The following is a 27322-nucleotide window of genomic DNA, read 5'->3' on the forward strand; positions in this document are numbered from 1 at the left end:
GTTTAGAACGTTTTAGGCGGTCGCAATCATTGTTTAACCATTCGGATGAACACAAAGTGTTTGCATGGTATTTTAGTATAACCCACGTCTTTCCCATCCTCCCTAGTCCCTACATTTTTGGTCTTCATTTCTTTTGTCAATCTCGTTCGGAAAAAGGGCATAATGATTATATAGCTTTGATGCGACTAGCGAACTAAATATACGTTATAGAGGTAGATGAGTTGTATTGCGTTTGGCTAAGTACATTCTAGTACTATGCATTTTGTTATGTACATATATTTTAGGGTTGCACCTTCGGAACAACGGTGTAAAACAAAAAGATTAAAGGACTTTCAAGAAGAGGCTCAGCTTTAAGAGAATTTGTTCACATGTGGGAGGTTGAGTCTTCTTCAATATCTAGTGAACTTAAAGGGAACAGTTTTATATTTATGTGCATATAACTTTCTTTAGATCTGTAGTTTAACTTAGAATATTACTGAAAGAAAGTATCTAAAGAAAAATATTTGAATAAGATATTAAAAGGGTTGATTGAATTTTCTAGAAAAGTGATATTTTCATTTTGATTAAAGGGAGAATTTATATAAAAGGGTATTGTTTAAACATGTTTCTTGTTCTTGGATCATGCTGTACTGTTTGGGAATAAAGTGATGTTTTCTTGTGTTTTTCTACTGGGTTCTCTAATCATCTTAATGGGATATATAGTGAAAATTGAGATTGAAGCAAAGCTAAGTAGTTAAAACACTATAGAAGATTCCATTGTGTAAGGCCTCTTCTTTACTCAACTATATGTATTAAAGTTGCAACAACTCAAATTTAAATCTTTACTTTTTTTTTTATATTCTTGGTAATGTTAAAAAATGTATTTTCTTTGTCACCTTTTCAATTAAACCATGATTACCAAAGGTATGTACTTAAAACAAGATAATGCTTTCTTTTAACTACTGCTATGTCTATGAATAATTGACTATGCAATGCATAAATTTTAATACATAACTGTTAAAAAAAGTATATTAGTTTTCATTATATGTTAACTAGTTGTTGACCCGCGCTGCGCGCGGGAGTTTTATAATTGTTTTTTTTTTATATTTGAAAATTTATATTTTGATTTTTCTTTGTTTTTTGTTTATTTTTTTTGTTTTTACCGTTGTTTTTGTATTAATTTAGTATATGAAATGTTTATTGTTATTTGTTAAACTTTGATTTAGGTCAAATAGTAGCTGTTAGAACCTTACATCTCAAAATCCTTCAATTTTTGTAGGCCAAATTATTCTAGTGAATCCACTTATTTATTTATCCAAGTGTTTTCATTTTACTTTTTAGTTTTTTTTTCTACTTCTTATGCCTAAAATCGGTTGTGTTCTCGTTTGAGGTGGCTTCAGATGACATCAATTTAGTAGTATATCTATCTGTATAGTATAAATATCCTTGTTTTGTATTTTGTTTTTGTATTTAGTTCCATTAATCAAAAAATTGATCATTACTTTATAAATAAATATTTTATTTATTTATTTTGGACATAAATGTTTTTAATTATATTATTTATTTTCTTAAAACCATTATATTGAATATAAAAAATAAGATAAAAGCTAAGTTATGAGGTAGAAAAGAAATTAAAAACTAAAGTGTTGTAATTCTAAATCAATGTAAAAAATTAATATGAATGATGATGTGGCAGATGATGTGGCATAAGGAGAAGAGAGAAAAAGTTAACTTTATATATATAGATGCCAATATTTACTATTTGACACCCAAATTTTCTGTATCGTAGTCAAATTATACAACAACTAATTATCTTTTAATTGCATACAACTATAATTCAATTTTTGATATTAATTTCACTTGATATAATATATTTTAGGGTGGTAACTAGTAAGTAATACAGACTATGCAGTATTGTTATATAGCTAATTGATTACTATATAAAGCATCGAGCCAATGGCAATCATTTTATAGTCCTTATCATGAACCATTACTTAGAACGTGTTATAGATTTCAATATGATGCAAAATGTTGAATTAGTTGAAAACTGTAATTATAAATAATAAAAATCAATCCCGGTTCAACAATTCAAAATGTTAAGACACTAATCATCATACTCACAAACAAAACCTCTTTTCTTTAATTCTTTGTCTCTTTCTTGGATTTGAAATAAGTGGCAATGAGTATTATAAATCTATCGGGTTACAAAAACAAAAAATTTGACAGCCAAGAGTTCCTGAATTCAGCTAAACCAATTGGGATTGAATGCAAACCATGTCGGATAAACAACTAAGATTCATGTGTTTCAGTTAACTACAAACTATACGAAATGAGATTGGACGTCCCTTAATAAATAAAGAAAAAAACTTAGGTGAAATGTTTTCAACATACTTTGGACCTTTCCTATCATCATTATGGGTCGACAGTCGTATGTTAAAGGATAACAATCTAAGTACAATTATATATACATGCGATGATGATTTAGATTATTCGTTTCCTAACTGTTACAAAACTCATTACTACCTAGATCAAGTTATCTAAACGTTTAAACCGTATTCGAAATGACGTTTCAGCATTTAAACCTCAACGCTCAATTGAAATAAAGAATCAATGCAACTAATACAACCGTTTATATCATTAGAACCTCGACGCTTCAACCGATTTTGCCATTACACTTTGCTTCAACCAACTCAACCAACATAATTCTCTCACACATACTTCGTTGTTGTTGTGCTTAGAAAACTCTCTCTCTTTTTGTTTTTGCTTTAACAAGTCAATAATCAACTAAAGAAGCAAAACAACAGCTTTTTGGTTTGGTCTTTCTTTTAAACAATACCACCTTTGTAATTAAGTAATAATAATCCAAATTTTAGTCTTTCTGCATTAATTCAAGATTCTTCTTCACTCGGTGGTTATCTTTGTCAGCCGAGCATTAAACAAATAGTAGTATAGTTTTTTTTCACTTAATTCGTTACTAAAACTAAACAAAAATACTAATCTTTACGTATCATTAGTAGTAGTAGTAGTAGTTATCGTATGGACCAAAAAGTCATAATTGTTAATTTTGGGGGTTTGTGAAAAAGAGAGGAATGCTTGTTACCTACTCTTATTAACTTCTCTCATTCCCTATCTCTCTCTTCTCTCTATACACTACAACACAACAGTCTCTCTAATCAAATTGAGACACAGAGAGAGAGAAAGAGATTTGACAAAAAGAAACTTATTAAAGTCTTCTTAGGTTTCTTGTCTTGCTTTTTGTTCTGTTCTTGTTCTCTCTTTGGCGAAAAGAAGAGAAAAATGCAGAACAAACACAAATGCAAGCTCTGTTCCAAGAGTTTCTGTAACGGCAGGGCACTTGGTGGTCACATGAAGTCTCACTTGGTCTCATCCCAACCCTCCACTCGCAAGAAACTTGCTGACTCGGTCTATTCATCTTCTTGCTCTTCCTCCGACGGCAAATCTCTCGTCTACGGGCTGCGTGAGAACCCGAGGAAGAGTTTCCGGGTCTTTAACCCGGATCCTGAGTCATCCACTGTTTACAACAGTGAGACAGAGACAGAACCTGAGTCCGGAGACCCGGTAAAGAAAAGGGTCAGAGCGGAGGTTTCAAAGAAGAAGAAGAAGAGTACTAAGAGAGTGTTTGCAAACTCGAAGAAGCAGAAGACGAGCCACGAGTCACCGGAACCGGCGAGGAGTTCTGTCTCCGATGGCTCTCCGGAACAAGACTTAGCTATGTGTTTGATGATGCTGTCAAGAGATTCAAGAGAGCTTGAGATCAAACTGATAGAACCATCGGAAGAGACAAAGCCGGAACAAATACATTTTCCGGAGCTCCGCCGCTGTATGATAGATCTGAATCTTCCTCCGCCGCAAGAAGCCGAAGCTGTCACCGTCGTTTCAGCCATATAAAAGGTTTTCAAGAGATTAGATATAACAATCGGAAAATCAAAGAATCTTGATGGTTTGGTTTGTCTTCAAGATTTTATATTCTTTATTAGGAAAAAAAAAACCGTTGATTGGTTTTGGAATCTTTGGGACTGTATAATCAAACAATGTACTTTTGATGTAAGACAACCAAAGAAAGAAGAAGAAGAAGCAAGAAACAAGCTCTGTTTCAAATTTCTTATCTTTTAACAGTTTGAGCTTTTGAGGGTCATGGATGAGATGATTCTTGATTGTTGGATCTTTTTGTTGGTAATGTCGTTTAGATATTTGGAATTCTTGAGATGATTCTTTTGCATGATCTTTGGATCTTGGATCTTCTTTAATGTGTTTTTAATGGAACTATTTAATTTCAACTGCATTTTTCTATGACACAACACAAGTGTGTGTGTGTGTGTGAAGGGTTTGATATTATTATATAGATGTAAATATTATTCTTACTAGTTACTACGTATCACACAACTAGTATACTAGATAGTAGAGAGACTCTAGGCTGATACTCGAACCATCTAAAGTAACAAAACTAGCTAGCTACGGGTAAAAACAATCTAGTGCTAATCTGAATCAGAGATGATGGTACATCTATATATCTATATCCACCACATAATGCATTACTACTTTTTTTACTTGAAACAACAAGAAGACAATTACTTATTGACAAAAAATTAAAAAGAGAAGATAAATACTAATTTGGTTCGTTAATTCCTACTTTGTTTGTGGGTGTAGTTTTGTGTCGCCAGCTGCATCTGTGTAAACTCTGTCTACTACTAGTTGTAGTTTGATACCAAAACAGAACAATTTATGGTTTCTTTCTTTAAAAAAACAAAAAAAACAAACAAATAACACAATACACTTTTTTTTCTATGGGCACCAACCATTAAGTAATGTGCTAATTTATTACAAACACTGATGACTATATATATCCATCATTTTTAAACTCACGTTTCTGCATGTTTACCCTTGCCTGGCTTTCAGAGTTCTATAAAAATATACAATTATCCACTGACAACAGATCCACACTAGAATTTTGAAAAGAAAGGTTCTTTATTTACGTTTTACGTTTTCAATTTTACATTTTGTTAAAATAAAATGCTGAACAAATATGGATGAATGGGTACTTTGGTAAATGTACTCGTTGGTCATATCAGAGGTGAAAAAGGTCGGACATGTGGCACAACTTTTCCACTTTAAGCTTCCGCTGGAAAATATGTGGACCAACCAAACCGATCATACAAACACAAAATACTGTATATGATGAACTCAGTGTCCTTATTTTACTTTATATATATTAGAGTTAGAGAGCTACAAAGTTACAAGTATCATGTTCACCATTCGTTTGGTGATGATCTTATCATATAATTTGTAAAAAAGAAAAGGTGTTCGGAATCATACCACATTGTAAAGTGAGTGCAGTGGCATTTGGGAAAACCTCTCTATAAAACCCACATCGTGCCTGGTGAATCTGAATTGGCTCTAATCTGAAGATAATGCTTCGTGGGCCTTTATTGGTTTCTTGAAATCTGGCCCATTTTAATGTTCTTATAATAACCACTAGTGATTTGACTTTCCAATAGTGTTCTGTTCAGTAGGGTGATATCGAAGAAGATCAAAGTTAATATTGTCTTTGTAAACTTAATCCTCTCTAAACGTACGTTAATGTACAGTAGCAATCCCACCAAGATGATCAGAATCTCACCGTTTTAATCAATACAATTTGCTGAATCCAGGAATAGTTCCGAATTCACCCAACCGTGGAAACACAATCTCTTTGTCAATCAAAACCTGAAGGTGTGATGTGATTTTCACAAAGGAGACCCAAAGAAATGGTGCACAACAAAAGGCATACCCAAAAACCGACAACGCTCTGACAATGCCATCAGGATAAGAAGGAAAAGCCATCACGAGGAGTGTCCCGATGATGCCAAGCCACGGTGTTAAGACAGGGAGTATTGGAAGCAAGAAGGTGTTAATGGGTATGGTAGAGAGAAAAAAGGAGCCGGTTAAGTAGAGCGACCAACCAATGAACGGGTGGATCGTCTTTGGGATGATGAAGAATGGTATAACGTAGGCTGAGAGGATCAAAAGGAGTGCAACCAACTTGATCAAAGCTGTCTGGATCATGGTTAGATTCTTATCAGAACGTTGGTAACATAGCTTGGTCATGCTGGGACGCGCTAGACGCGTGACTAGTATGATTCCTAAGTAAAAAACTGCTTGAATTAGGACCCAAGGCATCTCTGCGGAGTAACTGCAATGGTAACTAAGAATTAGTCCGCTCCATACTAGTCCTTAAAAGTAGAGCATGTAATGTATCCAATGAGAATATAGGACTCAAGACAATACTTGTAAGTTGTGAGTATTATAATACGTACCTTATGGTGTAGCGGCGTTGGTGGTGCCATAAAAGGCCTAAAGGAAGAACAGGCCATGACCACCAATACCATGGCTTCAACCAAACTGCTCCTGGGAACGTGATCACACTGTTCGGTCCACATGGTACGTTCCATCTGAGTTTAAGGTCTAATAAAGAGAATGACATGCATTACATAGAAGGATTAGCAAAAACGTTTTAGCTATTTTTGTTACTGAAATGGGAGAGTAGTAGCCACTTACAGTAGTAAGATGCATCCATTTGATATCCCAAAGGAAGCCTAAAATGTCCCGTAAGCGCACTGGTGCGGTTATCTGGAGGAGGAGTAAATAGAGGCTGGTTGAGTAAATCGGAGAAGTAGCTGACAAGAAACCCTTGGTCAGCTCCATCAGGGTTATCTCTCTTTACGTCAACCTCATGAATCATGTCTCTGAAGACATCCATTGATGGCTGCAACACAAAGAGGCCAGTGTGGAAGATGCAAGGGTTTATGAAGACAGCACAGAACTGGCCGCATTGGAAGAGCTCGTCGGTGTTCTTGAGAAAGACATTGTCGACGTCGAGCATTATGACACGGTCATAATCAGAAAGAGACCAAGCGTAGAGCTTGTTTAAACTAAGCTTGAATCTGTTGTCGAAGTTAGTTTGTTTCTTGTATGGATTCTCAAGATTCTCTACTCTCACTACTTGAGCTCCATCCTCTTCTTCCCTACATATCCCATTAGTGTGAATTATATTAATTTCAACCGTTTCTTGTATTATGTATTTATGTGTAAAATGTAACAAAAAAAGACGAAAACATTTGATATTGTAGTTTTCTTTCTAATTCTAGAAAAGGGAAACCAACAAAAGAAAATTGTAAAAAAGTCTGAGACTTTGAAATTCTATAATAAGGCATATGACAGCTATCCCAATTATACTCTTTTAACAATATTATCTTTTCTAATCACTTCAAAAATAAAATTATCAAAGCAATCCACAAAGATTTATTTATTGTTTTACACATATAATCTCTTATAAATACCCACTTTCCCCACTAACAAAAGGAAATACACCTAAACCCATGTTAATGTTTTTGAATATGAAATAAGAGTGATATGATATGGTACATAAATCCCTGATAATAACAATACTGACCAAAAAAAAAAGAGAAACAAATCATTTTAGAAGTAATTAAGCTTATATGTTCGAGATATTCTCTATCAATCAATAATAGAAAAGAGAAAGGAAAAAAACGACTTAGCAAGTCTACAAATGGTCGTGGAAACATCAACACAAGTCTGCGACTATTGACTCTTTAATTTTCCTTTTTACTAAAAGAGCCAAAGCTCATATTCTTATTATTCGTCTTCTAATCTAAATATAATAATCTATACAAATTTTAAAAGTTGATTTTTCATGATGTTTCCCCCATTACTGATCTTCTATGCTCTCTCCTTTGAAAAAAAAAAGATTAACGAGAAACAAAATATTATGAAATTTGTATAATTCATATGAGCTTGGAAAAATTATTCTAGAAAACATGTTTTAGCTTTGATTAAGACTAAAAGAAGAAAAAGAAATATCTATTTTCATTTTTTCTAACGAAAATTAAACGGCGGCGTTTTGGCGATGTAGAAAAAAAGAAGAAGAAGATGATGAGAGGAGAGGAGACACACTTACATAGCGTAAATCCAGTCAAGAGGTACGTCGAGAGAGGCGATGACGACGATATCAGCGTCCACGTGAAGACCCTCAAGCGATCTGATCAAGACACGTGTCGCGATATAGAACTCGTAGTCTCTTGGTGTTCCCATGTACATCATCGTCGCATAAGCGTTCTTGTGCTCCGGCCGCCGAGTCGTCCGTAACCCTCGCTCCATCACCGCGGTCATGGTGTTTGCGTTCTCCGTTTCAAGCGCCTGGAACAGCTGTTTATCCTTGAACGCTGTCGTTTTCTCGATGATCAGCAGAAGCCAACAAGAGAAGAAGAAGACCACTGTAGTTCTTTGCAAACCCATGTTTAGTGTTGTTGTCTACCTCTACACAACAAAGTACAATAGGAGAGTTTCAGAAATGGGTTTTGTTTTTGTTTCAATTTTTAAGGTTTTGTTTTGTTTTGGAGTTGGTTTCTTACACAAATATAAATGTAATGAAAGAAAGGTTTAGTTGTGACTTGTGAGTGACCAATAAGAGTTTTTTTATTTTCCAATTTCTCTTTTTGACAGTTTTTTTTTAAGAAATAAATATTTTGGAGGTTTAACCAAAACTGGGGGATTTTTTTTTTAATTAATAGCTGGTTTTATTACTTCCTTTGTTCTATTATATAAGAGTTTTTAACTTAAAAACACAAAGATTAAGAAACAATAAATATTTGTATTATTAAACAAAATACAACTAATAGAAAAAATGCATAATTTAAATATTCAAAAAATATTATATCTAGATAATAAGTGCATAAAATCTGAGAAAATCTTATAAAATAGAACAAAAATAAAAGTCTTAAAAATCTCATATATTGGAATAGAGGGAGCATATTTGAAACGAATTAGAGACTATATAGTACTTGGTTGTTGAACACCCAAAATTCGAATACTTATGAATGGGTGTTGAGAATTTTTGATACACATACGCTTTCTGTAAAATAGTATTCAATTTTTTCTGTATCATTGGCCAGAACATTGCATCCTACTAGTAATTCTTAAATTCCACTAGAGGAGGGTAGTATCCATCCGAACACAATAGGCATTTTTCGCCATATATGTATTATGGTTATACAACGTAACCAAACAATGGGAACATATCTACTAAGCCCGTTAACACAATCGCCACATTTGAGTTGACAATGAATATCAGAATCCTACTCTCATGTAAAATATCTCTCGGCCCGTAACTAGAATAATCACTACTAATATTTTACTTAAAAAAACCACTTGGATATAAAATGCTATTGTTAAACAGTAAAGCCATTGGACTTAACATCGGCCTGCTAAGTCCAATGAAGACAAATATTGGTTTAGCCCAAATGTTAAGTCCAATGGGGAGATATGACAAACGTCACAAACCTCCCAAAGCTTTGAAGATTCCCATAGATGGAAATATAGTTTTATAACAGACGTACGTATATGAAAGTTTCGAGAGTAAATAGTGGAATGATTTACGTGTATCGACCTTTCAAACATGGGATAATACGTTAATAACAGGAATATTATAGACTATAGAGTGCTGTATATTTTGTTTATAACCTAATTCCAAACTCCAAAGTGATGTATACACACATTCAAACAAACAAAACTTCTTATTAATTCGTACGCTATACAACAAAATATGGTGTAGCTATAAATAATAATAATAAATAAATAAAACATGGAGAAATATATTGATGTGGTTATTAAGTGATATAATGGTGGGGGAAGGTTCGTGTAATTAGGTTCCGACAAAACCAAAACCGGAGACGAAGAAGGCAGTGGCCTGAAGAAATAGATAGAAATGTAACCATGTGTGGCCATAGATCAGTCCATATAATGCACATCCTAATATGTATATCCCCACCATCACTTCCTTTGCGTTAATCCTGCAACAAATTTACACATTTTACTTCTTTTTGTTATGCATATATATGTGTATTTGTTGAAAACATCACTTCTAACAAAAAGCCATTATATTGTCTAAATATCTATAGTTTTACCTTTAATGTATCAAGATCATCACGAGTTCAAGTCTCAATTTTGTTAATTATTTAATTATGGGTGAAAATTGTGTAGCGTATAATTGGTAACTAATCCAAAAAAAATTTTGGAAAAAATAGTATATGTTTTCACTCACGTTTGATAACAAGATTTTCTTTGAACGACACGAGAGAGTAACTTATTCTTCAAAGCATCTCCTAACTTCTCAGTCACAACCCATTCGTTCACTCTTCCTCCTTCAAGTAGGCCAATGCAAGTTCCTTTGGTTCGATGCATAGCCATTACATTCTCGAACAAGATCCAGAATATCACGAGGTAGAACGATCTAGGCGATGATTCAAATATATACATGCATAAAATATGAAATTGGAAGACAGAGTAATCTTGATTAATTCTTGATGATGACTGATTAAAGTAATTGGTACCTTGGAGTAGCCATGGTGTGGAAGATAGTGATCAAAGAGGGAACGTAAATGGTAGACCAAGATGGGATGTAGATCTCAGGGAAGAAGACACTTGTTGGCACAATAACACAGTAGAAGAAGAATGTCAAGAAGTGTACTGCCACTTTCCTTACGAAGAAAAAACTGTAGATCACGTAGAACTTCTTCCATATTGATACTCTCTGTTCCAAATTAAAATAAACGTTTGCTGTCAATTAATTGCTAGATCATGTTCTAAACTGACAAAACCAAGTAACTCAAGACTCAATAGTAAACCGAGGGGTTCGATCTAAACCGTAGTACACCCTAATTAATTAGCCTAAATGATTAATATAGGACAACACCGTACATATCACACTTTAACCAATCAATGAGTAACCGAAACGTATGTTTCTAGATTGACCCTACTAGTCCAAACAAGACACCCTGCTTATCACTATCAGGGGTCCTATTTCATCTAGAGACAAAACACACAGGACCAGTAAGTCACTGACACAAGGGGTCCGTCCGAACGAAACAAAGTAACAAAAAAGGACCTTATTGTGAATGATCTCCATTGTCATTTTTCTAAACAGATTCGCCGGGCCACAGGACCACCTATGTTGTTGGAATCTGTAGGCCTTGAATTTGCTTGGAAGCTCGTTTCTCACCTGCAAACCTCCAAATTAACCATTTATTTTGTGATAGCAAAAGGTGACTAATGTATTTTTTTACTCTTGTGGCTTTGCATGGTTTTGGAGTAGAATTATAACTAACTTTCTCTTATATAAAAAGAAACGTGTGTAATATACCGTGAGGTCGTTAAGGTATACAAATTTCCAGCCGTGAAGACCAACACGAACAGCTAAGTCCATGTCTTCGACGGTGGTCCTTGATTTCCATCCTCCTGCTGCTTCTAGTGCCGATATTCTCCATACACCCGCGGTTCCTAAATTTTTATTAATATATTTGTTTATAGTCCCAACTTCCAAAATCTTAGTCGCTCACAAGGTGTCAATTTCTAACGGGTCTAAAAATGAAATCTTATGGTCTCAAATTATAACCGCACATTAATAGTAAGTGAGAGTGACAAATATTCATCTTTGCATACTTTCTCATTTCCTTATTAACTTGAGGTTCCTACTCTCCCTAAGATTATGATGGTGATCCTTAAGAAGGTTTATAATCAGTAGCCTAGTGTCTCGTGACCCTTATATGTGATTGATTAATTCGTATGATATGTTTAGAGGTTAAATCATACCATTGAACCCAAAGAAAGCATGTCTAGTAGACCCTGATTCTTGTTCGACCTTAAAATGGTAGTTTAGGGACATCTCTTGCATCCTCGTCATCAAGCATTTGTCCGCGTTCACTGCAAGGAAAAGCGCCGTTCATTAATATTAAAAAGCCTTAAGATCTTCACAACTGCGTGGATATATCAGAAGCAGTTAAAACTATATATGAATTCATAATACAAGTGTTAATTTGTAAGCATATTAATACCAAAGATCCATCGGGCTTGAATTAGAGCAACCTCAGGGTTGTGGACGAGAAAAGGGATGGTTCGGGTGAGGTAATCGGGCTCCGGTTGGAAATCGGCATCGAAGACAGCCACAAAGTCGCATTGCTTGACGTAGGTTTGCGTAAGAGCTTCTTTCATAGCTCCGGCTTTGTAACCGTTCCGGTTATCTCTCCTTTCACACCTTATGTTTATTCCTTGGCTTTGCCATTTTGCAATTTCTACGTCCACACCTTCCTGCTCTCTTTCAAATTTTTCATACTATACAATATATGCATCCAAATATATGTACGTAATGCAAACGGGAAAAAGCGACGATTTTCGTATTATCTTATTTAATCAATAAATTATTATGTAAATTCACATAACTAAGGTACACTTATTTTTTTTTTTTTTTACAAAATTGACTTCTATTGACCAATTCTATATCTATTTTGCCAAAATCGACACATTTGAATTGTGTTGAATGAATTTCTATTTTTTTTCTTTTTAACATCTATATATATAATAAGAACTATTAGACGGATCCGTAGTTCTTATATAATTATTTAGGAAAAAAGATGGCTGGCTACACCAGCTATAGAGGAATGCATGGTCACACATGCCAAATATCATATTGTACACTCAGCTACACGAACTATATGTATTGCATGGCCACATGCATCAAATATACAACGTCATGTAGTCAACATCATAGACATAAAATTCTGGTACACCAGTCAATTGATTCTAGCGTTGACCGGTGTTGACTCCGGCGTTGACCGTTTTTTTACCAAAAAAAAATATTCCAAATTTTTTTTATATAATTTTATTTATACTGTTAGAAAACTAAAAACAATAATTATTTTGAATTTTTTTAATTCAAGATACTAAAATTAAAAGTAGAAAATTATGTGAATTACTAAGGGAATTAGTATTTTTATATTGTTAATAAAAACATTAACTTATTATTTGATTTATTTAAATACAAAATCATCATAGCAATTTTCTTCCTAAGATTATATATTTTTCATTATACAAAACCATAAACAATTTAATTAAAAAACTATTTTTTATACATATTCAATATCTAAACACTAGTTTTGTTTATATATTTAATGTTTTTATTCTTATTATAATTAGTTATTTTAAAAATTTATAGCTAAATTAATAGTAAAATGATTCAAGATATTATAATCTAAACTGAAACTCGAAAAATCTTATGAATTAGTAAGAGAATTGCTTATTTTCACATTGTCAATCAAAACCATTAACTTATTATGTGATTTACTTAAATACAAAAATCATTGTTACAATTTTTTTCCTAAGATTATAATTTTTTAAAGTATACAAAACCATAACAATTCATTATAAAATAATTATAATTTTTAGTCTTTTTAACACTATAAATAAGATTATATAAAGAAAAATTTTGAATTTTTTTTTAGTCAAAAACGGTCAACGCCGGAGTCAACACCGGTCAACGCCAGAATCAGTTGACCGGTGTACCATAATTTTATGTCTATGGTGTTGACTACATGACGTTGTATAGTTGATGCATGTGGCCATGCAATACATACATCTAGTTCGTGTAGCTGCGTGTACAATATGATACTTAACATGTGTGACCATGCATTCCTCTATAGTTGGTGTAGCCAGCCATCTTTTTTCCAATTATTTATGTCTCTAAAAAGCTACTCACCCTTACGGCTGGATCCGTAGAATCATCCACAACTTGAACTACTAGACGGCTCGATGGCCAGACCAAACTGCATACTGCCGCTATAGATAATTGATAGACCTATACAAACGAGCCATAAGGTATCAATATTTCATAGTTCACATTATATATACAGCAAGAGTTTAAGTAACAACGGTATTATATACATTTGTATACAGTACCTCTTTTTCATTAAACATTGGTATTTGGATAAGAACTATAGGGTAGTTATCGGGTCCAACCTCGACATCTTCTAGCATGGCCTCCCATTTGTATACTTTCTCGGGTTTACGTCTAAATAACTTGACGAAGAGTATGACGAAGTTCATGTAAAGACTCTCGAAGAACACTATGATGGATAATACCAAACACATAACCACCAAACACTTGAAAACGGGAAGTAGTACAACACTCCTTGTTTTTATCCACAAATATTGAATTTCGAACCATTCAGACGACTGTCCTGCATTATTGTCTGCTTCAAGCCTCTGTTGTGCCACTGCTGCATCTTCTAGACTCCCTCCATTAAGCTAATTCATAATACACAAGATATATATAAACTATTAGTTAGTTAATGTGCAACAATCTACATTAGTATATACATATGAAGAGAGAGCTACCAGAAGTAAGAGGAGACTAAGAGTGGTGTCGTATAAAAAGAGGAAAGGCTTCAGAGATAGAGACATAGTTGCTCTACAACTGAAGCTCGAGAGAGGAGCTAGAAGAAGTGATGATGGACTTAATTTACTTTTCTTTCTTGTCACAAAATGACCCTATTTATCGACATCTTTTAATTTTAATTGTGTTGCATTTTCACTATTGACTGGTTTTGTCTCTTTTCTCAAATATGTCCATCACGCAATACTGTTACGGTACTCCAACTTTCTTATTTTTCATTCATTTTTTTCCCATCACATTGTAATTTCAGTGGACGAAGAAGCTAGGCGTTAAACATTATCGCAGCTTCTCTAATTAAGCTGCTTGCTATCCACAGAAGGGAACGCAACAAAATATTTGTTTAGAATTTTCCACGTGATTCGTGCATATATTATATCACTCTACATTTTATTATTATTTACCAGTTTAGTTGGATTATGTATTGTACTGAAGCTCGAGTACGACGGTTGGCTGGTCGTATTACAATTTCTTATCAGTTTGTTAACAAGTGAATTGATGATTAGCATTTGTATATATGGTTGATTTTTAAAAAAAAATAGTATACAGTATATGGTTTGATACTTTGATTGCCAAATTAGCTCTTATATATAGAGGAAGGGATGCGCTAAATAGTCTCCCAATTGATCAGGCCATGCATGCATGCTTCACTTCACATAATCACATTTACAACTAGATCATTAATTACTGCTTGGTTATGCATGTTTATTTTTATTTATTAATTCTTGATTTCTTTTTTTTTTGTACCTTTTCAATTTAGAGAGATAGAAGAATCGTTTCACTTTTTTTTGTACCTTTTTCATCCCATGTGCTTCTCAATTGCCTTGCCCCCTGTATTTTTAGTAATTGATATTTTGACAGCAAAAGTTGAAGTTAAATTTATCAATGTTACAAAAATTTAAGTACGTAAATAATTAAATAAAATTTATCAATGATGTAGAACACACCAACTCGAATCCATAAACCAATGTCCATACACGTACATAAAAATATATTAGAATAGGTGTTTTGTGAGAATTCTGTTTTACAAATTGGTTAAATATAAGTTTATTCGTTAAATGATGTGATTATGACTTGAGAAGTTGGATGGATGCACCTAATAGAAGAGGAGAGACATATGCATATGGACCCATTGAATTTTTCGAAGTGTCCTGTAAAATTTGAACATTTTTGATAATACTCCCAATGTTTATGTGCAATCATGTCGTCTCCCTTGTTTTTGAACTCAAAGTACAGAAGACATAAAATTAAACCCTTTCTTATAAAGGAAACTTGTACAAAAGCCAATTATATTTTCTCTTTTTATATATATATATATATATATATATATAGTTTTTTAAGTGAAACAACAAATTTTTAACTAAAATTGATCATGTTTAAACCATTTACAGTAATTCGTACGTTAACTTATACAGTTTATGCTAAATATCACAATAATACTTAAATTTCAGATAAACTTTGATTGCTCTAAATTTATCTAACTTTAGGAACAAAATGCTTTATCATCTGACCCGGTCACATGGGCTTTGATTGATACTCTAATGGGCTTTAATAAGCCCAGTAATCGACGACTCGGTTTTCTCGTTATTTTCTTATATTAAATAATATAGTAATTGCCGTTTACAAAATAAATAAAATAAATAATATAATTGCCAAATCAACGATCCAACGGCTGAGAACGACTTCCGATCCAAAAATATGTGAGAGGAACAGTCTGATCATCTCTGTGCCCACCACGCGTACATAAACTCTGTCATACACAGAAAAGAGAAAAAGAAGATTTGAGACATCCCTAATTTTTACTGGTTTGTTTTTTTTAGAACAAAGGAAAAAATAAGAGCGAGTTGCTTTTGACCACCAGCTTCCTTTTTGTGTTCTGTCTTAAAGATCAGATTTGGCTAGGGTTCTTTCGTGCAATTTGAATCTGTTCGTTCCTGGATTCTAGCCAATTTCTGTTTTCATCATTTAATTTTTCCCCCTTATTATCTTCACATTATCTGCTCTGAAGGGTTTGTGGAAAGAGAAGATTTTGTTCTTGGTAAGTTCCGAATTCGTCTTTTTTTGATTGAAGCTCTGCGTTTGTGTGGGTCTGTCTTCGATCAATCCGTATTTGATGTTAGGTTCACCATAATATTCGAGGGGGTTCTTAAGATCGTTCGTGGAGAAAAAAAGTGATGCTTTGGAAGATATGATCATCTCTATCTCTGGTTATTACTGGGTTTCGAGATTCTACTTAAGATGTTAACTGTGAGAGAAGGTCTTCAGAAACAAGTTAAGGTTTTGATTGGATTAGGGAATTTAGGGTTTGGGGGTTATAGGGGATTGCACTCTAGGTTTACTAACCCTAACGGGTTTTTAGAACCTGCGAGCTCTGATTTGCTTTTGGTTAACGAAAGGAGGAATCTTTCTGTCGTTGGTGCTGTTTCTCGGACTCTCTCTGTTCCTTCAGTATCTGGTCCAGCCTTTCAGGTCTGTGGGTATCACATTGATCTTTTGCTTTCGGAACCTAGTGCGGCCTGTGTCAAGGCTCCGGCTATATCAATGGTTAGTTTAGGTTCCAAATCCTTGTTTGTGGATCGTCATTTTGATCCTCTTGTTTCTAAGCGAATTGCTGGTGGTATGGTATGTGGAGATGTTCTCAACCGTGGTAGAATCAGTATGAGACTTAGAGGAAAAGATCACCCGGATAAGTCTACAATTTATGCGTATTTTGCTTATAGAGGTGCCAAGAGATGGATATATATGAATCACCAAAGAAGAGGATGGGGATCTAGAGGCTTGCATAGCTCACTGTCTAATCGCTTATCAGCTGGGAATGCGCCTGATGTCTCTCTTGATAACTCTGTCACCGAGGAAGAGGTTAGAGATTCTTCGGATTCTGTAGCGGCTAAGCTATGTACTAAGCCTCTGAAGCTTGTCTCGGGGTCGTGTTATCTACCACATCCTGATAAAGAGGCAACTGGGGGAGAGGATGCACACTTTATCTGTTCAGAGGAGCAAGCATTGGGTGTGGCAGATGGTGTGGGAGGCTGGGCAGAGCTCGGTATTGATGCAGGTTACTACTCTCGGGAGCTTATGTCTAACTCAGTGAATGCAATCCAGGATGAGCCGAAAGGATCGATTGATCCAGCCAGGGTATTGGAAAAAGCTCACACTAGCACAAAGTCTCTAGGGTCTTCAACGGCCTGCATCATAGCCTTAACCAACCAGGGACTCAATGCAATCAACTTAGGCGACAGCGGCTTCATGGTAGTCCGTGAAGGGCACACGGTTTTCCGCTCCCCTGTTCAACAACATGACTTCAACTTCACATATCAGCTGGAGAGTGGAAGAAATGGTGATTTGCCAAGCTCAGGTCAGGTTTTTACTGTTGCTGTCGCTCCAGGAGACGTCATAATAGCTGGAACAGATGGATTGTTCGACAACCTGTACAACAACGAGATCACAGCCATAGTGGTTCATGCTGTGAGAGCCAACATAGATCCTCAGGTAACAGCACAGAAGATTGCAGCATTGGCACGACAAAGAGCACAGGACAAGAACAGACAAACTCCATTTTCGACAGCAGCACAAGATGCTGGCTTCAGATACTACGGAGGTAAGCTTGATGACATTACAGTTGTTGTCTCTTATGTGGCGGCTTCTAAAGAAGAAGGAAAACGTTGATGAAGAGACAATTAGAGATGTGTGATGTATTGAGTTTTAAGGTTTGTGTTATGCAGAGACCTCTCTTGTTTTGTTTGATGGTGGTGGTTTGTGAGCATTCTCCTCTGATTATATTTGATTTTTTTCTATATATGTAAATAAAAGAGAAAGATGACTTGAGTTGGATTAGTCCTTAATTCACACCCACGGACTCACTCAATCTGTTTAACACGCCCACGGTAAAAGCCAGTGGAGTTTTTGTCACTACTTTTCAAACTTTAACTTCAATTATGATTTTGTGCTGTTCAAATAAAATGTGTTATGTACATTACTGCAACTATAACAATCAATAGAGGATGTACATGTGCATAGCAAAATCAAATTTACTAAAGTTTCTAACTTTCTCCCATCTTATAGTCAAGCGTAGGTCTCAACATTTTGTTGTGAGAAAGAAAAAAATAACAAAACAAATATAAACTTTTTTTCTTACGATGGAGTTGGAGTAAATAGGAATCAAGCAAACAGTTTACTACTGTACTTTATTTAAAAAATACTCCTTCAGTTTCTTTTTATTTGATGTCTACATTGTTAATATGATTTGTATTCTTATGCTCATATGTGATTCTTCGAAAAATGTCAGGATGAAACTATCTCAAATCCTAGGAGAATATCGAATGGGTTTCACAGAAATATCTGGAAATATAGGCTCAGTAACTATAAGGCCAGTAGTCAGTCACTGAACAATAATTCATAACTATCAATCAATGAAGAAGGATCTACTTGCACATCACAAAATCAAATTTACTGAAGTTTCTACTTTCTAACCATTGAATTAGGCCCAAAAAAAAGACTCCAACACGATTGGAGGTGCCCAATTAAGACATATAAATTGAAAATGGTCTTGACAAACAAAAAAAGAGTCAAGAAATAGTATGAGTGATGATGAGCTCGCTATTTGAAGACAAATCTAAGGAAGCTTGGATTCCTATGGATGAGGATGGACCTTTCATTCCCACTGTGACTGGCTTCCCTAATAACTTCACTCCTTGCTTCCAATACCTTTCATCTGTACGCAGAAAATTTCATCAAAACGTTTGCTTTATCCTCATAAGGTGTGGACTAAAACACGACTGCTAATTGTTTGTTTTATATATCATGCAATCCCTAAAACTAACATGTTGAAAAAGCCAATCCTTTGCTAAAACCCATTATAGAACAATCCATCAGCAACTGCCATTAGTGATTAGACAACAACTATTTTGATCCCTTTACAGCAAAAAAGTATTGGATACTGCAAAGAGTTATGAGTATTGTACCTGGTCCTGTTGAGATCACGGTTGAGTTTTCTTCATCCATCACCCAATCCATCCACAATACGATTCCATGGCATATACCAGGTTCTATAAACTCGATCTGTTTGCAGAAGAAAAGCATTTCTTAAAATCATTGATCCAAATTATCTGTACTTATGATGCCTCTGCAAACTGCATGTATGTGAGTTTCCAACAAATATACCTGAACTTCCCCAGAACATGGACCTGTGATGGGCTTGGTGAAGTCAAACTCCATGACTGTAAATTCCTTGCTAAGTTTCTGAAAATTTTCCAAGCAAAGGAACAATCTTTACTTTTCCCAACGTTTGCCGATACATATATATAAGAACTTGTGTTTACCTTTGTCTCTCCACATTGCCAGATAAAAAAGGGCAAACAAGGACAGTCTTTTTCAGAAGGACGATCACCACACCCCCCTAAGGTTGTATTCACCAGAGCATGGTCAAACCCTTCTACACTGCCAAGGCAACAGCGGCTCTTCCAAAGATCCTGCACCAGAAGGCAATTCATGAATGTACAAGCAAACATTCTCCGATTTATGATTGCTAAGACACGATACAGTACTTACAGGAAGATACATAGCACAACCTCTCAAAACTCCTTTATACGGCATTATTACTGCATCTTCTGACAGGACAGAATCAACTAGAGTTCTGTCCTTCCTTCACACATACCAGAAAGAGAATCAGACTATCGTTAACAAACTAGCGTCTTTGACAAAGCTAAATGACCAACTCAATTGCAACAGTTACCAGAATCTAAGGTTCTGCCACGGAAGCACACTTTCATGTCCGTAGAAATATGGCTCTCCAATCAGCAGATCAATCTGTTGATAAACATAGGACACTTAATCAAAATAGAACCCAAAATCAGTCAGGAAATTGGATGACTAAATAAAAGGACAAACTAAGGGGACAAAACTTCTCAAGAGTGGAGCAACAAGCCATAACTTTTTATGAATTCTGAATGTGATGTGCATCTTCTGAAAGATTACCTTGCTCGGATAAGCTTCGACCAACTTTGACTTCCCATCTCTGAAATATTCAAAACGATCTTTTGAAAAACCATTTGAACCCGCAATGGCTTCAAAGTATCTGGCAGCATTCTCTTGCAGCCCAGGTGACAGTGATATTACCCGTGAGTTGTTGGAGGTATGTAGAGCCATAAGTGGTAAAAGAATACTATCATCAATTACGAGACATTGTGGATTGGACTTTCCCTGTAACTGGAAAAGAAATGAAGAACCATTTAAGAATGCACTGGAATGTCTGAGAAAAATAGTATAGCTATATGAATAAATTTATTTTAAATGGATTGGAGTAGTGTTCCTTATTAGCATCAACAAGCCAAAATATTACCACAACCTTATGAAATTTTCACGGATATACTTGTAAACTTAAGACAGACAAAGAAGTTTAGAACCTACAGCGTTTCTAGTGGCCTCAAACATGGGTTGCCTGTATCTACAGTCACCATATATTGCGACTCTTTCGGGTGGTAATGTGAGGTGTAGATCACCAGTACTCAAAGGAGAGTGTGGCATCTCATGTGTCAAGCTTTGAGTCTTCTTCAGATTGTACAAGATGTTAGTACAAGTATGAGCAGCATGCAAATCAACTTTTTCTCCTTTGGATAAGGACACACCTGCTCCTGGAGTAAACCAAACACACTGTTTCCAATGGTCACACCATTCCCTGACGCCTGAATTAGTAAGAAACGAAATCAGAATTGGTAAAAATGAGATCAAGTACATCTTGGATCCCAATGGAGCTGAATGTAGTGCAAGCCTGGGGAGAAAAAAAGGGATTCCTTAACAACCAGTAACTGCAAATAAATTCCACAGGAAGGTGTAATTCACCTATATCAGGACTTGAATCTATCCATCTCGGAGCAGTAGAGTAGAAGATTGTTCCTTCACAGTCAAGCTGCAGCACCCACCTGAAGCAGAAAAAAAAAAAAGAAAAAAAAAAGAAGATTCCTCATAGCATACTAGGAAAACAGGACAGATCTTGAGCACTTTCCTAGGCTTCTTAGCATATATATACATCACCAAAAAGGAAAAGTGTATTTTTTCATTGTAGATGGCTAACTACACCAGTATTGCGAGGATATATGCAGTTCAAACGCCCAAAAAGGAAAAGAAGAAAGACAGTAAAGGACATATTACCATGAAATTATAGCATGAACACTACCCGCGGTTGTTGCTTCTATGTGCACATCAAGCTCTCCACTACTTTCTGGCCGTTTCCAAAAGTCAAATTCAAATATTTTGACGGGGTCTGACAACTGGATGAATATACGAACTGAGTGTATAAATTAAAAAGCTTATTGCAAAAGGCGCAGGGGAAAGTTTAGGATAGTTGTACCAGTTTGATTTCTTTCTCAATAGCATCGACATACATGCTATACTGTTGTGACTTGATACCAAATAGACTCTCTAAGCCAGGAGGAACTAGACGAACACCATCGGATGTATTAGCCTCGTTATTTTTTAGATTGTGCATGCTACATAAGAACTCGCTTTCAACAAGCTTCACAATGTACAGAAAAAGAAGAAAAAGAGAAACAATTTGAGAATAGATTCAATCAGGCACTCAAGATGAACAATGAAGACAAACCAAAAATTCGATAAAACTCAAGGAAAGTAGCTCATGATAGATCAAGCAACGAACCTGGCAATAAGTAGTAGCTCGGTATGGCACAGTTTTTGGATTTTCAACAAGCAACATGTCATGAGCATGTTGTAAACTTGGGATTAGACCTTCACCAAGTAACTCAGAGTCCAATATTTCACTTACCTAATGAAAGAGTAACAGTAGCATTGAAGTAACTTATTTCCACTCAAATTGACACTAAAAAGGATGGATATTTGAATACTCACAAGAACGTCAGCTCGTGAAGCAATGTCTGATCCAACTTTGAGCTCATCGGATCGTTTGTTGATAAGGTTAATGTTCTTCGTCATCCCATTCTTATGCAAAACCTTCCTCATAAGCTTAACCATGGGCAAGTAGGACTCACACGCCGTCACCATTCCTTTTGAATCACCAGACTCTCCCATTGCTCTCGCAGCCATCATCGATAGCAACCCAGTTCCAGCACTATATAACACACACAAATTCCACATTCTCCATGTCAAAATAAGTTCAATCTAAGTGGTTTTGAAACAGTAATTTGAATAATGGAAATTAGAAGAACCCAATGTCAAGGACGTGGCAAGGCTCAGTAATGGTTTTCTCGATAGCGAGACGATAAGCTCTGTTGCGGCGAGTATCATTAAGCATGTCGAGATACGAAGTCGTGGCGAGGAGGCCGTCCGTGTAAGTTCCGAGATGGCCATTGTCTTCGATGACAACCCACTCGGAATTTCCGGTGAGTGGGTCTTGTCTGAGCTGGAATACGCGTTGACTAGAATCAGAGCTCATGGTTCGAGCAGCGACGGAGCTTCTTGGACGGGTCAGTGAATATAAACGGAAGGAGCGAAAGGGTATGAATGTTTTGGGAAGTAGAGATGACAGAGACGACATTAACGGAGGAGCTCTTAAGGTTTTTTTAGTCGCCGTTTAACCGTCGTAGTGGGAAGAACATTTCCGGCCTTTGTTTATGTTTTTTTGTTGATTTAAGTCCTCGATATATTCTGTTTATTTCAATTGAAACCCCCAATATTTGGAAGTTACAGGGATTTATGGGTCAAATATTTAATAAAAATAGTTTTGGGGTTAAAATGGAAAGCAGTCGCACAAATTTTTCAGTTCCGGGACAACTTTCCCATTGGCCATATCCCAACTTTGAAATCGAAATCCCAGTTTTCGAATTTGTTGGAGCTGCGATTTCAAAATTCCCAAACGTAAAGAATCAGGGAGAAGAAATGGCGGGAGGAGCGAATCAAGCGTGTATCTTCTGTCAGATCGTGCGCAATCCCAGCTCCACTCGTCTTCTTCACACCGTTATGTTCTATCTTCCCTTCATCGTTCTTCAACTCTCTGTTGTTTGAGTCGCAAGCACAGAATCAAAGAGCATAGGCTAATTTGAAACGATTTCTTACTTAATATTTTCCGATGGTTGTTTCCAGGATGAGAAGGTCATCGCGTTTCAAGACATTAAACCATCCGCTCAGAGGTTTGTGCCTTGTTCACTCGCTTCGGTTCTATCGATTTTAATTAGATTCTCCTCGGTGTCATCGATGTGAATTTAGTGTGGTTGTGTGTATAAACTCGTGTGTATTATTGACAATGTAAAGAAGTATTTATACATAGCCCAGTTTTCTATTTGCGATAAACCCAAATATAGGTAAAATATATTGACATATATTGCTATCCTAATAGGTTGTTAGTTTCTTGTGAATTTTAGTTTGATTCCATTTACTTAGCTTTATCTAATGTGATCACTTGCATTTTACTAATAAGAAGCAAACAATGATGTAGGCATTACCTGGTAATTCCAAAAGAACACATTCCTACTGTGAATGACCTTCAGAGAAGAGATGAAGACTACTCATTAGGTTGGTTAGCTAAACATATTATACATCCTTTCCTGTTAATATCTATGTTTAAAGTTTCGATAAGGATGTTTGTTTGTGATTTGAGCAGTAAGACACATGCTTAGTGTGGGACAAGAACTGTTGCAGAAAGATGCACCTCAAAGTACTCATAGGTGAGACTTCTTGGTTATAAACGCTATATCAAAACCAATTAGGGATTTGGAGTTAGGCTTTTCAAACCGACTATAGTTGTAATGCTCGAAAGTCGAAACAAAATATCCTCACTAATTGCTTGATATGTTTCTTCGTCTTGTGGTAACTTATACAGCACTAACCTGATTAGTATTTTCTCTCAGATTTGGTTTTCACCAGCCACCTTTTAACAGTGTTGATCATCTCCATCTCCATTGTTTTGCATTGCCTTTTGTTCCCAGGTACGGATATGCTTCATATTCGTTGATCTTTCTTGGGAAATTCTTTGCATCTATCTCTCTTACTTTCCATGGCTTGTAACTGCGAATAAGCTTTCTTATAAAATGTTGACATTAAAACAGATGGAAAGCCATCAAGTACAAGTCTTTGGGACCTTTGGGTGGATTTATTGAAGCAGAGACACTGCTGGAGAAGATAAAGCCTCTTCTTTCAAAAGTGTAACTGAACCGACTTACCTAACTGTATTGCGTTGATTCTCTTCGCTAAAATTGTGCAATATCTCTTTTCTATTACTTTTACTGGCAAATTTGTTATGAAATGCCAAATATTACTAAGGATTTTGTATATGAAAGAAGAATGTGACAAGTAACTATATGTAATTTCTGGCGCTGTTCAATAGTTGTAGGCAGTGACAGCAATCTCATTGTTTCCATACTTAGACGTATACATGAAGAATTCTGATATAATCTCCGGAGTAACTGCCATAAGATTTGACTTAGACCCCTTAATTCCATACAGGATCTCTGATATATGTGGGCCTTCTTGTGTTGCTTTGATGCTCTGATATCTCTAAATGTAGGGGAAGTACTGGTTGCAGTGCATGAGACATACTGCAGCTTAACTGAGGCAGTTGTATTCTTGCAACAGCATAGTTATCCACAGAACAGGTAACTACGTCTTGAATAAACTTGTACATTTGTGACCTTTCTGTGAGGTCGAAATATTAAGTCATGTAACAAATCTTAGGAGGTATTAAGCACTGTGGCATGGGAACAATAGAGAGCGAGAACCTATAGCATTCAAGTTTTAAAATATCGTCTATACTCAGGCTGTTCAGAATGCTTGTTATCCCTTTCAAGTGGATCCATAGGTATCAATAGCGCAGATTAGACTTTGATATTATCACTAGAAACTTGAGCTTATCTTTTCTTTTCTTTTTGTTCACCACTTGAGCTTATCTAAGTGTTAGATTTCAGCGAGATCAAATCTTCTCTGTTCACATGCAACTTGCGCAGTTAGATAGAAGTACAGTTTGAAGGTTCAATGCCTTTACCCTTTAGCTTCTTTGATTGATGTTTTGTCTACAGGACTACTATTTCTAAGATAAAGTTTTTTTTTGTTGTTTCTGAGAACAAATAAAAAAAAAAGAAATGATTTGATATGGTATAACATTCTGGTGTTGTTTTGATATGAACCACTAGAACTCAAGAATTGGAGCTAACAAACCAACAAAGCTTCGTAATAGTGATATGTCCTAGATGAGTACGAAACTTCTGTAATAATTGAAATTCTTGATTTGCCATTGTCTTGAAGAATTTAGGCCCACAGATTATAAGTTTTTTTTGGAAGGATTTACTTGTAATCCTCAACCACCCCTGTCAAATACCAACTCTTTGTTTGGTTCCTACGCTGTTTTTTAGTTAATAACTTGTGTATACGACATAAACACATCAACAAAGCTTCTTCCTTTCCTGATATTTTAATTGGACAGGTCCTGTCCTTATATTTTGTTGCCTTTTGAACAAAGTTGCAGGTGATCATGCACTTCTAAAGCAGATAATATTGACAATAAAATATCAGGTTGTTTGATTGATTGGCAATGATTTATAGAGGGAGAGGTTGGTGAGTTCGTCTTCTTGTCCGGTTGGTAATACAACTCTTATTAGATCTCTCAATATGTTAATATTCCCCCCTATGTCTCATAGTTTTGTTACAATTGTGTGACTTGTATTATGATACATCTGCTGATTCCAGTAGTTTATAGGATCATATCCGCAAATTAACCCACTTGGAGTGTATGCCGTTTATGGAAATAAGTAGTATAGACAATTATGGAAATAAGTGGTAGTCTCATGTATCGAGTAGCTTTTTTAATTACAACAAAACCTATGATGAACTTTTGTGTTTATGGTGGTGACAAAAGAAAGCCAAAGCTGGCGCTTGTGAGGGAAACAGCTCTGACGAAGAAGACAGGCTTGAGCCTTTTTCTGCTTGGAGTGACGACGAAGAGCTAAAAGTTACAAAAAACTGCAATAACGTCACTCTCAAGTCTCAACCCTCAGGTTTGCTTTTGCTTCATTGGTCTCGTTTTTAGTTTTGTATTTTCGAGTACAGCTATATGTATTTTTAATTGTTTTCTTACATAATTTTTAGGAATAGCCTCTCTGTTAACAGCTGTATCCAAAATGTAGGATATTAAAAGTATTTTGAGTTTTCGAAAAGAATCCATGCTATCTTAAATTAAGAGCTGACGAATCCCAATATCCAAAACCATCGTATTGACGCGGTTTCGTTTCGTTTTTCAAAGTTTCGAATTACTTTTTCAGTATAAATAAAGGCAAGTACTTTTAATTTTTTTATGTTCCAAATTTTTTTCATTGCGTTCCTCTTTAGCAAAACTTATCCTGTAAATTACTTTTTCGTATTTTAAAATATATATAAAGTATCGGCTCGTACTGGAGGAGGTTGGTGAATATTTATATATATAATTATATATGTCCCTTGTTCTCTCATTTTGTCCTCTAGCGATTCTCTGTCTTTTGATTCTTATCCAATATTTTATAACTAAATTTCTCATAGTGATTGATTAGTTTTTGATTATGGAGTTTTTAACAATGGTAGGTGTTATCCAAATATACTTTATTGGGATAAACAATGCTTAAAAATAGATTAATCAACCAGCGGTCTAGCAAATTGGCTAAGGTGTTTGGATCAGTTCGAGTAGATGTTTGATTAACTGGTTAAAACTTTATATCTTCTATTAGTAATTTAATTTTCTTCTTTAATTTCATTAGATTAGAAAGAAGGGATTTCGTATTAGTATAGCAAAACAAAAAGCAGAAGGTGGACCGAAGAAGGAGAATAGAAATGAAGCTGTGTGTGGTAAAGAGTGAAGTACACGTACCTTTCTCTTCTCTTTAACCCTGTCCATGGCATTGGCAGTCTTCCACCTGGCTTGTCTATGTGGCTTTCAACGCTTTTTTTTTTTCCTTATTTTCTAACAAATATTATCACGAAATTATTATGTTACTAGTTTTTTTTTAGCGTCTCAAGGCTTCAAAGGCTTTGATCCGAGGGTGTGGATTGGATATGTTATGGCCAATTATATGGTTGAACTTTGAACCTTAAATATGAGAAGAAGAAAAAACAAACGTA

The 27322-nt window shown here is 35.3% G+C and overlaps 6 protein-coding genes and 1 long non-coding RNA gene across 10 annotated transcripts; 4 read left to right on the top strand and 3 right to left on the bottom strand.

The window, feature by feature from the left end:
* Window positions 1-3084: 3084 nt before the first annotated feature.
* Window positions 3085-4282, top strand: LOC17879039 (zinc finger protein ZAT9). Its single transcript, XM_006284382.2, has one exon. The coding sequence runs from the start codon at window positions 3277-3279 to the stop codon at window positions 3886-3888; it is 612 nt and encodes a 203-aa protein (XP_006284444.2). The 5' UTR covers window positions 3085-3276; the 3' UTR covers window positions 3889-4282.
* A 950-nt stretch (window positions 4283-5232) lies between these two features.
* LOC17880428 (putative glucuronosyltransferase PGSIP7) lies at window positions 5233-8395 on the bottom strand. Of its 2 annotated transcripts, XM_023779331.1 has the most exons (5): window positions 7955-8395; window positions 6535-7001; window positions 6294-6441; window positions 5618-6169; window positions 5233-5499 (listed from the first exon to the last, which is right to left on the bottom strand). In XM_023779331.1, the coding sequence occupies exons 1-4, from the start codon at window positions 8290-8292 to the stop codon at window positions 5626-5628; spliced, it is 1497 nt and encodes a 498-aa protein (XP_023635099.1). In that variant the 5' UTR covers window positions 8293-8395; the 3' UTR covers window positions 5233-5499; window positions 5618-5625. The 2 variants fall into 2 exon arrangements, with proteins under 2 accessions (XP_023635099.1, XP_006282902.1); XM_006282840.2 differs by lacking the exon at window positions 5233-5499 and having other exon boundaries at window positions 5518-6169.
* A 1302-nt stretch (window positions 8396-9697) lies between these two features.
* Window positions 9698-14309, bottom strand: LOC17879355 (probable mannan synthase 1). Of its 2 annotated transcripts, XM_006282519.2 has the most exons (10): window positions 14221-14309; window positions 13783-14130; window positions 13583-13681; window positions 11886-12138; window positions 11644-11754; window positions 11195-11331; window positions 10940-11053; window positions 10386-10585; window positions 10097-10285; window positions 9698-9845 (listed from the first exon to the last, which is right to left on the bottom strand). In XM_006282519.2, exons 1-10 carry the CDS (start codon window positions 14284-14286, stop codon window positions 9698-9700), a joined length of 1665 nt encoding a protein of 554 aa, XP_006282581.1. In that variant the 5' UTR covers window positions 14287-14309. The 2 variants fall into 2 exon arrangements, with proteins under 2 accessions (XP_006282581.1, XP_023635177.1); XM_023779409.1 differs by lacking the exon at window positions 13583-13681.
* Window positions 14310-16055: 1746 nt separating this feature from the next.
* LOC17879983 (probable protein phosphatase 2C 55) lies at window positions 16056-18184 on the top strand. Its single transcript, XM_023779164.1, has 2 exons — window positions 16056-16313; window positions 16396-18184. The coding sequence occupies exon 2, from the start codon at window positions 16514-16516 to the stop codon at window positions 17939-17941; it is 1428 nt and encodes a 475-aa protein (XP_023634932.1). The 5' UTR covers window positions 16056-16313; window positions 16396-16513; the 3' UTR covers window positions 17942-18184.
* A 497-nt stretch (window positions 18185-18681) lies between these two features.
* On the bottom strand, window positions 18682-22799 carry LOC111829529 (protein arginine N-methyltransferase 1.6). The gene is made up of 14 exons (XM_023778748.1): window positions 22453-22799; window positions 22136-22355; window positions 21927-22052; window positions 21621-21785; window positions 21422-21540; window positions 21113-21192; window positions 20681-20955; window positions 20249-20479; window positions 20007-20080; window positions 19823-19916; window positions 19594-19743; window positions 19436-19513; window positions 19237-19333; window positions 18682-18986 (listed from the first exon to the last, which is right to left on the bottom strand). The coding sequence occupies exons 1-14, from the start codon at window positions 22779-22781 to the stop codon at window positions 18841-18843; spliced, it is 2184 nt and encodes a 727-aa protein (XP_023634516.1). The 5' UTR covers window positions 22782-22799; the 3' UTR covers window positions 18682-18840.
* Window positions 22800-22917: 118 nt separating this feature from the next.
* LOC17879189 (bifunctional adenosine 5'-phosphosulfate phosphorylase/adenylylsulfatase HINT4) lies at window positions 22918-24581 on the top strand. Its single transcript, XM_023778749.1, has 6 exons — window positions 22918-23200; window positions 23327-23373; window positions 23679-23755; window positions 23844-23907; window positions 24091-24168; window positions 24289-24581. The coding sequence occupies exons 1-6, from the start codon at window positions 22940-22942 to the stop codon at window positions 24386-24388; spliced, it is 627 nt and encodes a 208-aa protein (XP_023634517.1). The 5' UTR covers window positions 22918-22939; the 3' UTR covers window positions 24389-24581.
* Window positions 24582-25628: 1047 nt separating this feature from the next.
* LOC111829531 lies at window positions 25629-27296 on the top strand. Of its 2 annotated transcripts, XR_002832920.1 has the most exons (3): window positions 25629-25810; window positions 26091-26229; window positions 26962-27296. It is a non-coding gene; the product is annotated as an uncharacterized LOC111829531 (long non-coding RNA). The 2 variants fall into 2 exon arrangements; XR_002832919.1 differs by having other exon boundaries at window positions 25629-26229.
* Window positions 27297-27322: the final 26 nt, after the last annotated feature.

The sequence above is a fragment of the Capsella rubella genome, unplaced genomic scaffold (genome assembly GCF_000375325.1).
Source record: "Capsella rubella cultivar Monte Gargano unplaced genomic scaffold, Caprub1_0 scaffold_7, whole genome shotgun sequence".
NCBI lineage: Eukaryota > Viridiplantae > Streptophyta > Magnoliopsida > Brassicales > Brassicaceae > Capsella > Capsella rubella.

Excerpts from the sequence above, each read along its gene's own strand:
- LOC17879039 (XM_006284382.2), top strand. The coding sequence starts at position 3,277 with ATGCAGAACAAACACAAATGCAAGCTCTGTTCCAAGAGTTTCTGTAAC.
- LOC17880428 (XM_023779331.1), bottom strand. The coding sequence starts at position 8,292 with ATGGGTTTGCAAAGAACTACAGTGGTCTTCTTCTTCTCTTGTTGGCTT. Across the intron at positions 7,002-7,954 it reads CTTGACTGGATTTACGCTAT|GGAAGAAGAGGATGGAGCTC; the intron begins GTAAGTGTGTCT and ends TGGGATATGTAG. Across the intron at positions 6,442-6,534 it reads AATGGATGCATCTTACTACT|ACCTTAAACTCAGATGGAAC; the intron begins GTAAGTGGCTAC and ends TCTCTTTATTAG.
- LOC17879355 (XM_006282519.2), bottom strand. The coding sequence starts at position 14,286 with ATGTCTCTATCTCTGAAGCCTTTCCTCTTTTTATACGACACCACTCTT. Across the intron at positions 13,682-13,782 it reads CAATGTTTAATGAAAAAGAG|GTCTATCAATTATCTATAGC; the intron begins GTACTGTATACA and ends TCGTTTGTATAG. Across the intron at positions 10,586-10,939 it reads TGGAGATCATTCACAATAAG|AGAGTATCAATATGGAAGAA; the intron begins GTCCTTTTTTGT and ends AATTTGGAACAG.
- LOC17879983 (XM_023779164.1), top strand. The coding sequence starts at position 16,514 with ATGTTAACTGTGAGAGAAGGTCTTCAGAAACAAGTTAAGGTTTTGATT.
- LOC111829529 (XM_023778748.1), bottom strand. The coding sequence starts at position 22,781 with ATGTCGTCTCTGTCATCTCTACTTCCCAAAACATTCATACCCTTTCGC. Across the intron at positions 20,956-21,112 it reads AGATTCAAGTCCTGATATAG|GCGTCAGGGAATGGTGTGAC; the intron begins GTGAATTACACC and ends TTACTAATTCAG. Across the intron at positions 19,514-19,593 it reads GGCAATGTGGAGAGACAAAG|AAACTTAGCAAGGAATTTAC; the intron begins GTAAACACAAGT and ends GAAAATTTTCAG.
- LOC17879189 (XM_023778749.1), top strand. The coding sequence starts at position 22,940 with ATGGGTCAAATATTTAATAAAAATAGTTTTGGGGTTAAAATGGAAAGC. Across the intron at positions 23,756-23,843 it reads AGATGAAGACTACTCATTAG|TAAGACACATGCTTAGTGTG; the intron begins GTTGGTTAGCTA and ends TGATTTGAGCAG. Across the intron at positions 23,908-24,090 it reads GCACCTCAAAGTACTCATAG|ATTTGGTTTTCACCAGCCAC; the intron begins GTGAGACTTCTT and ends ATTTTCTCTCAG.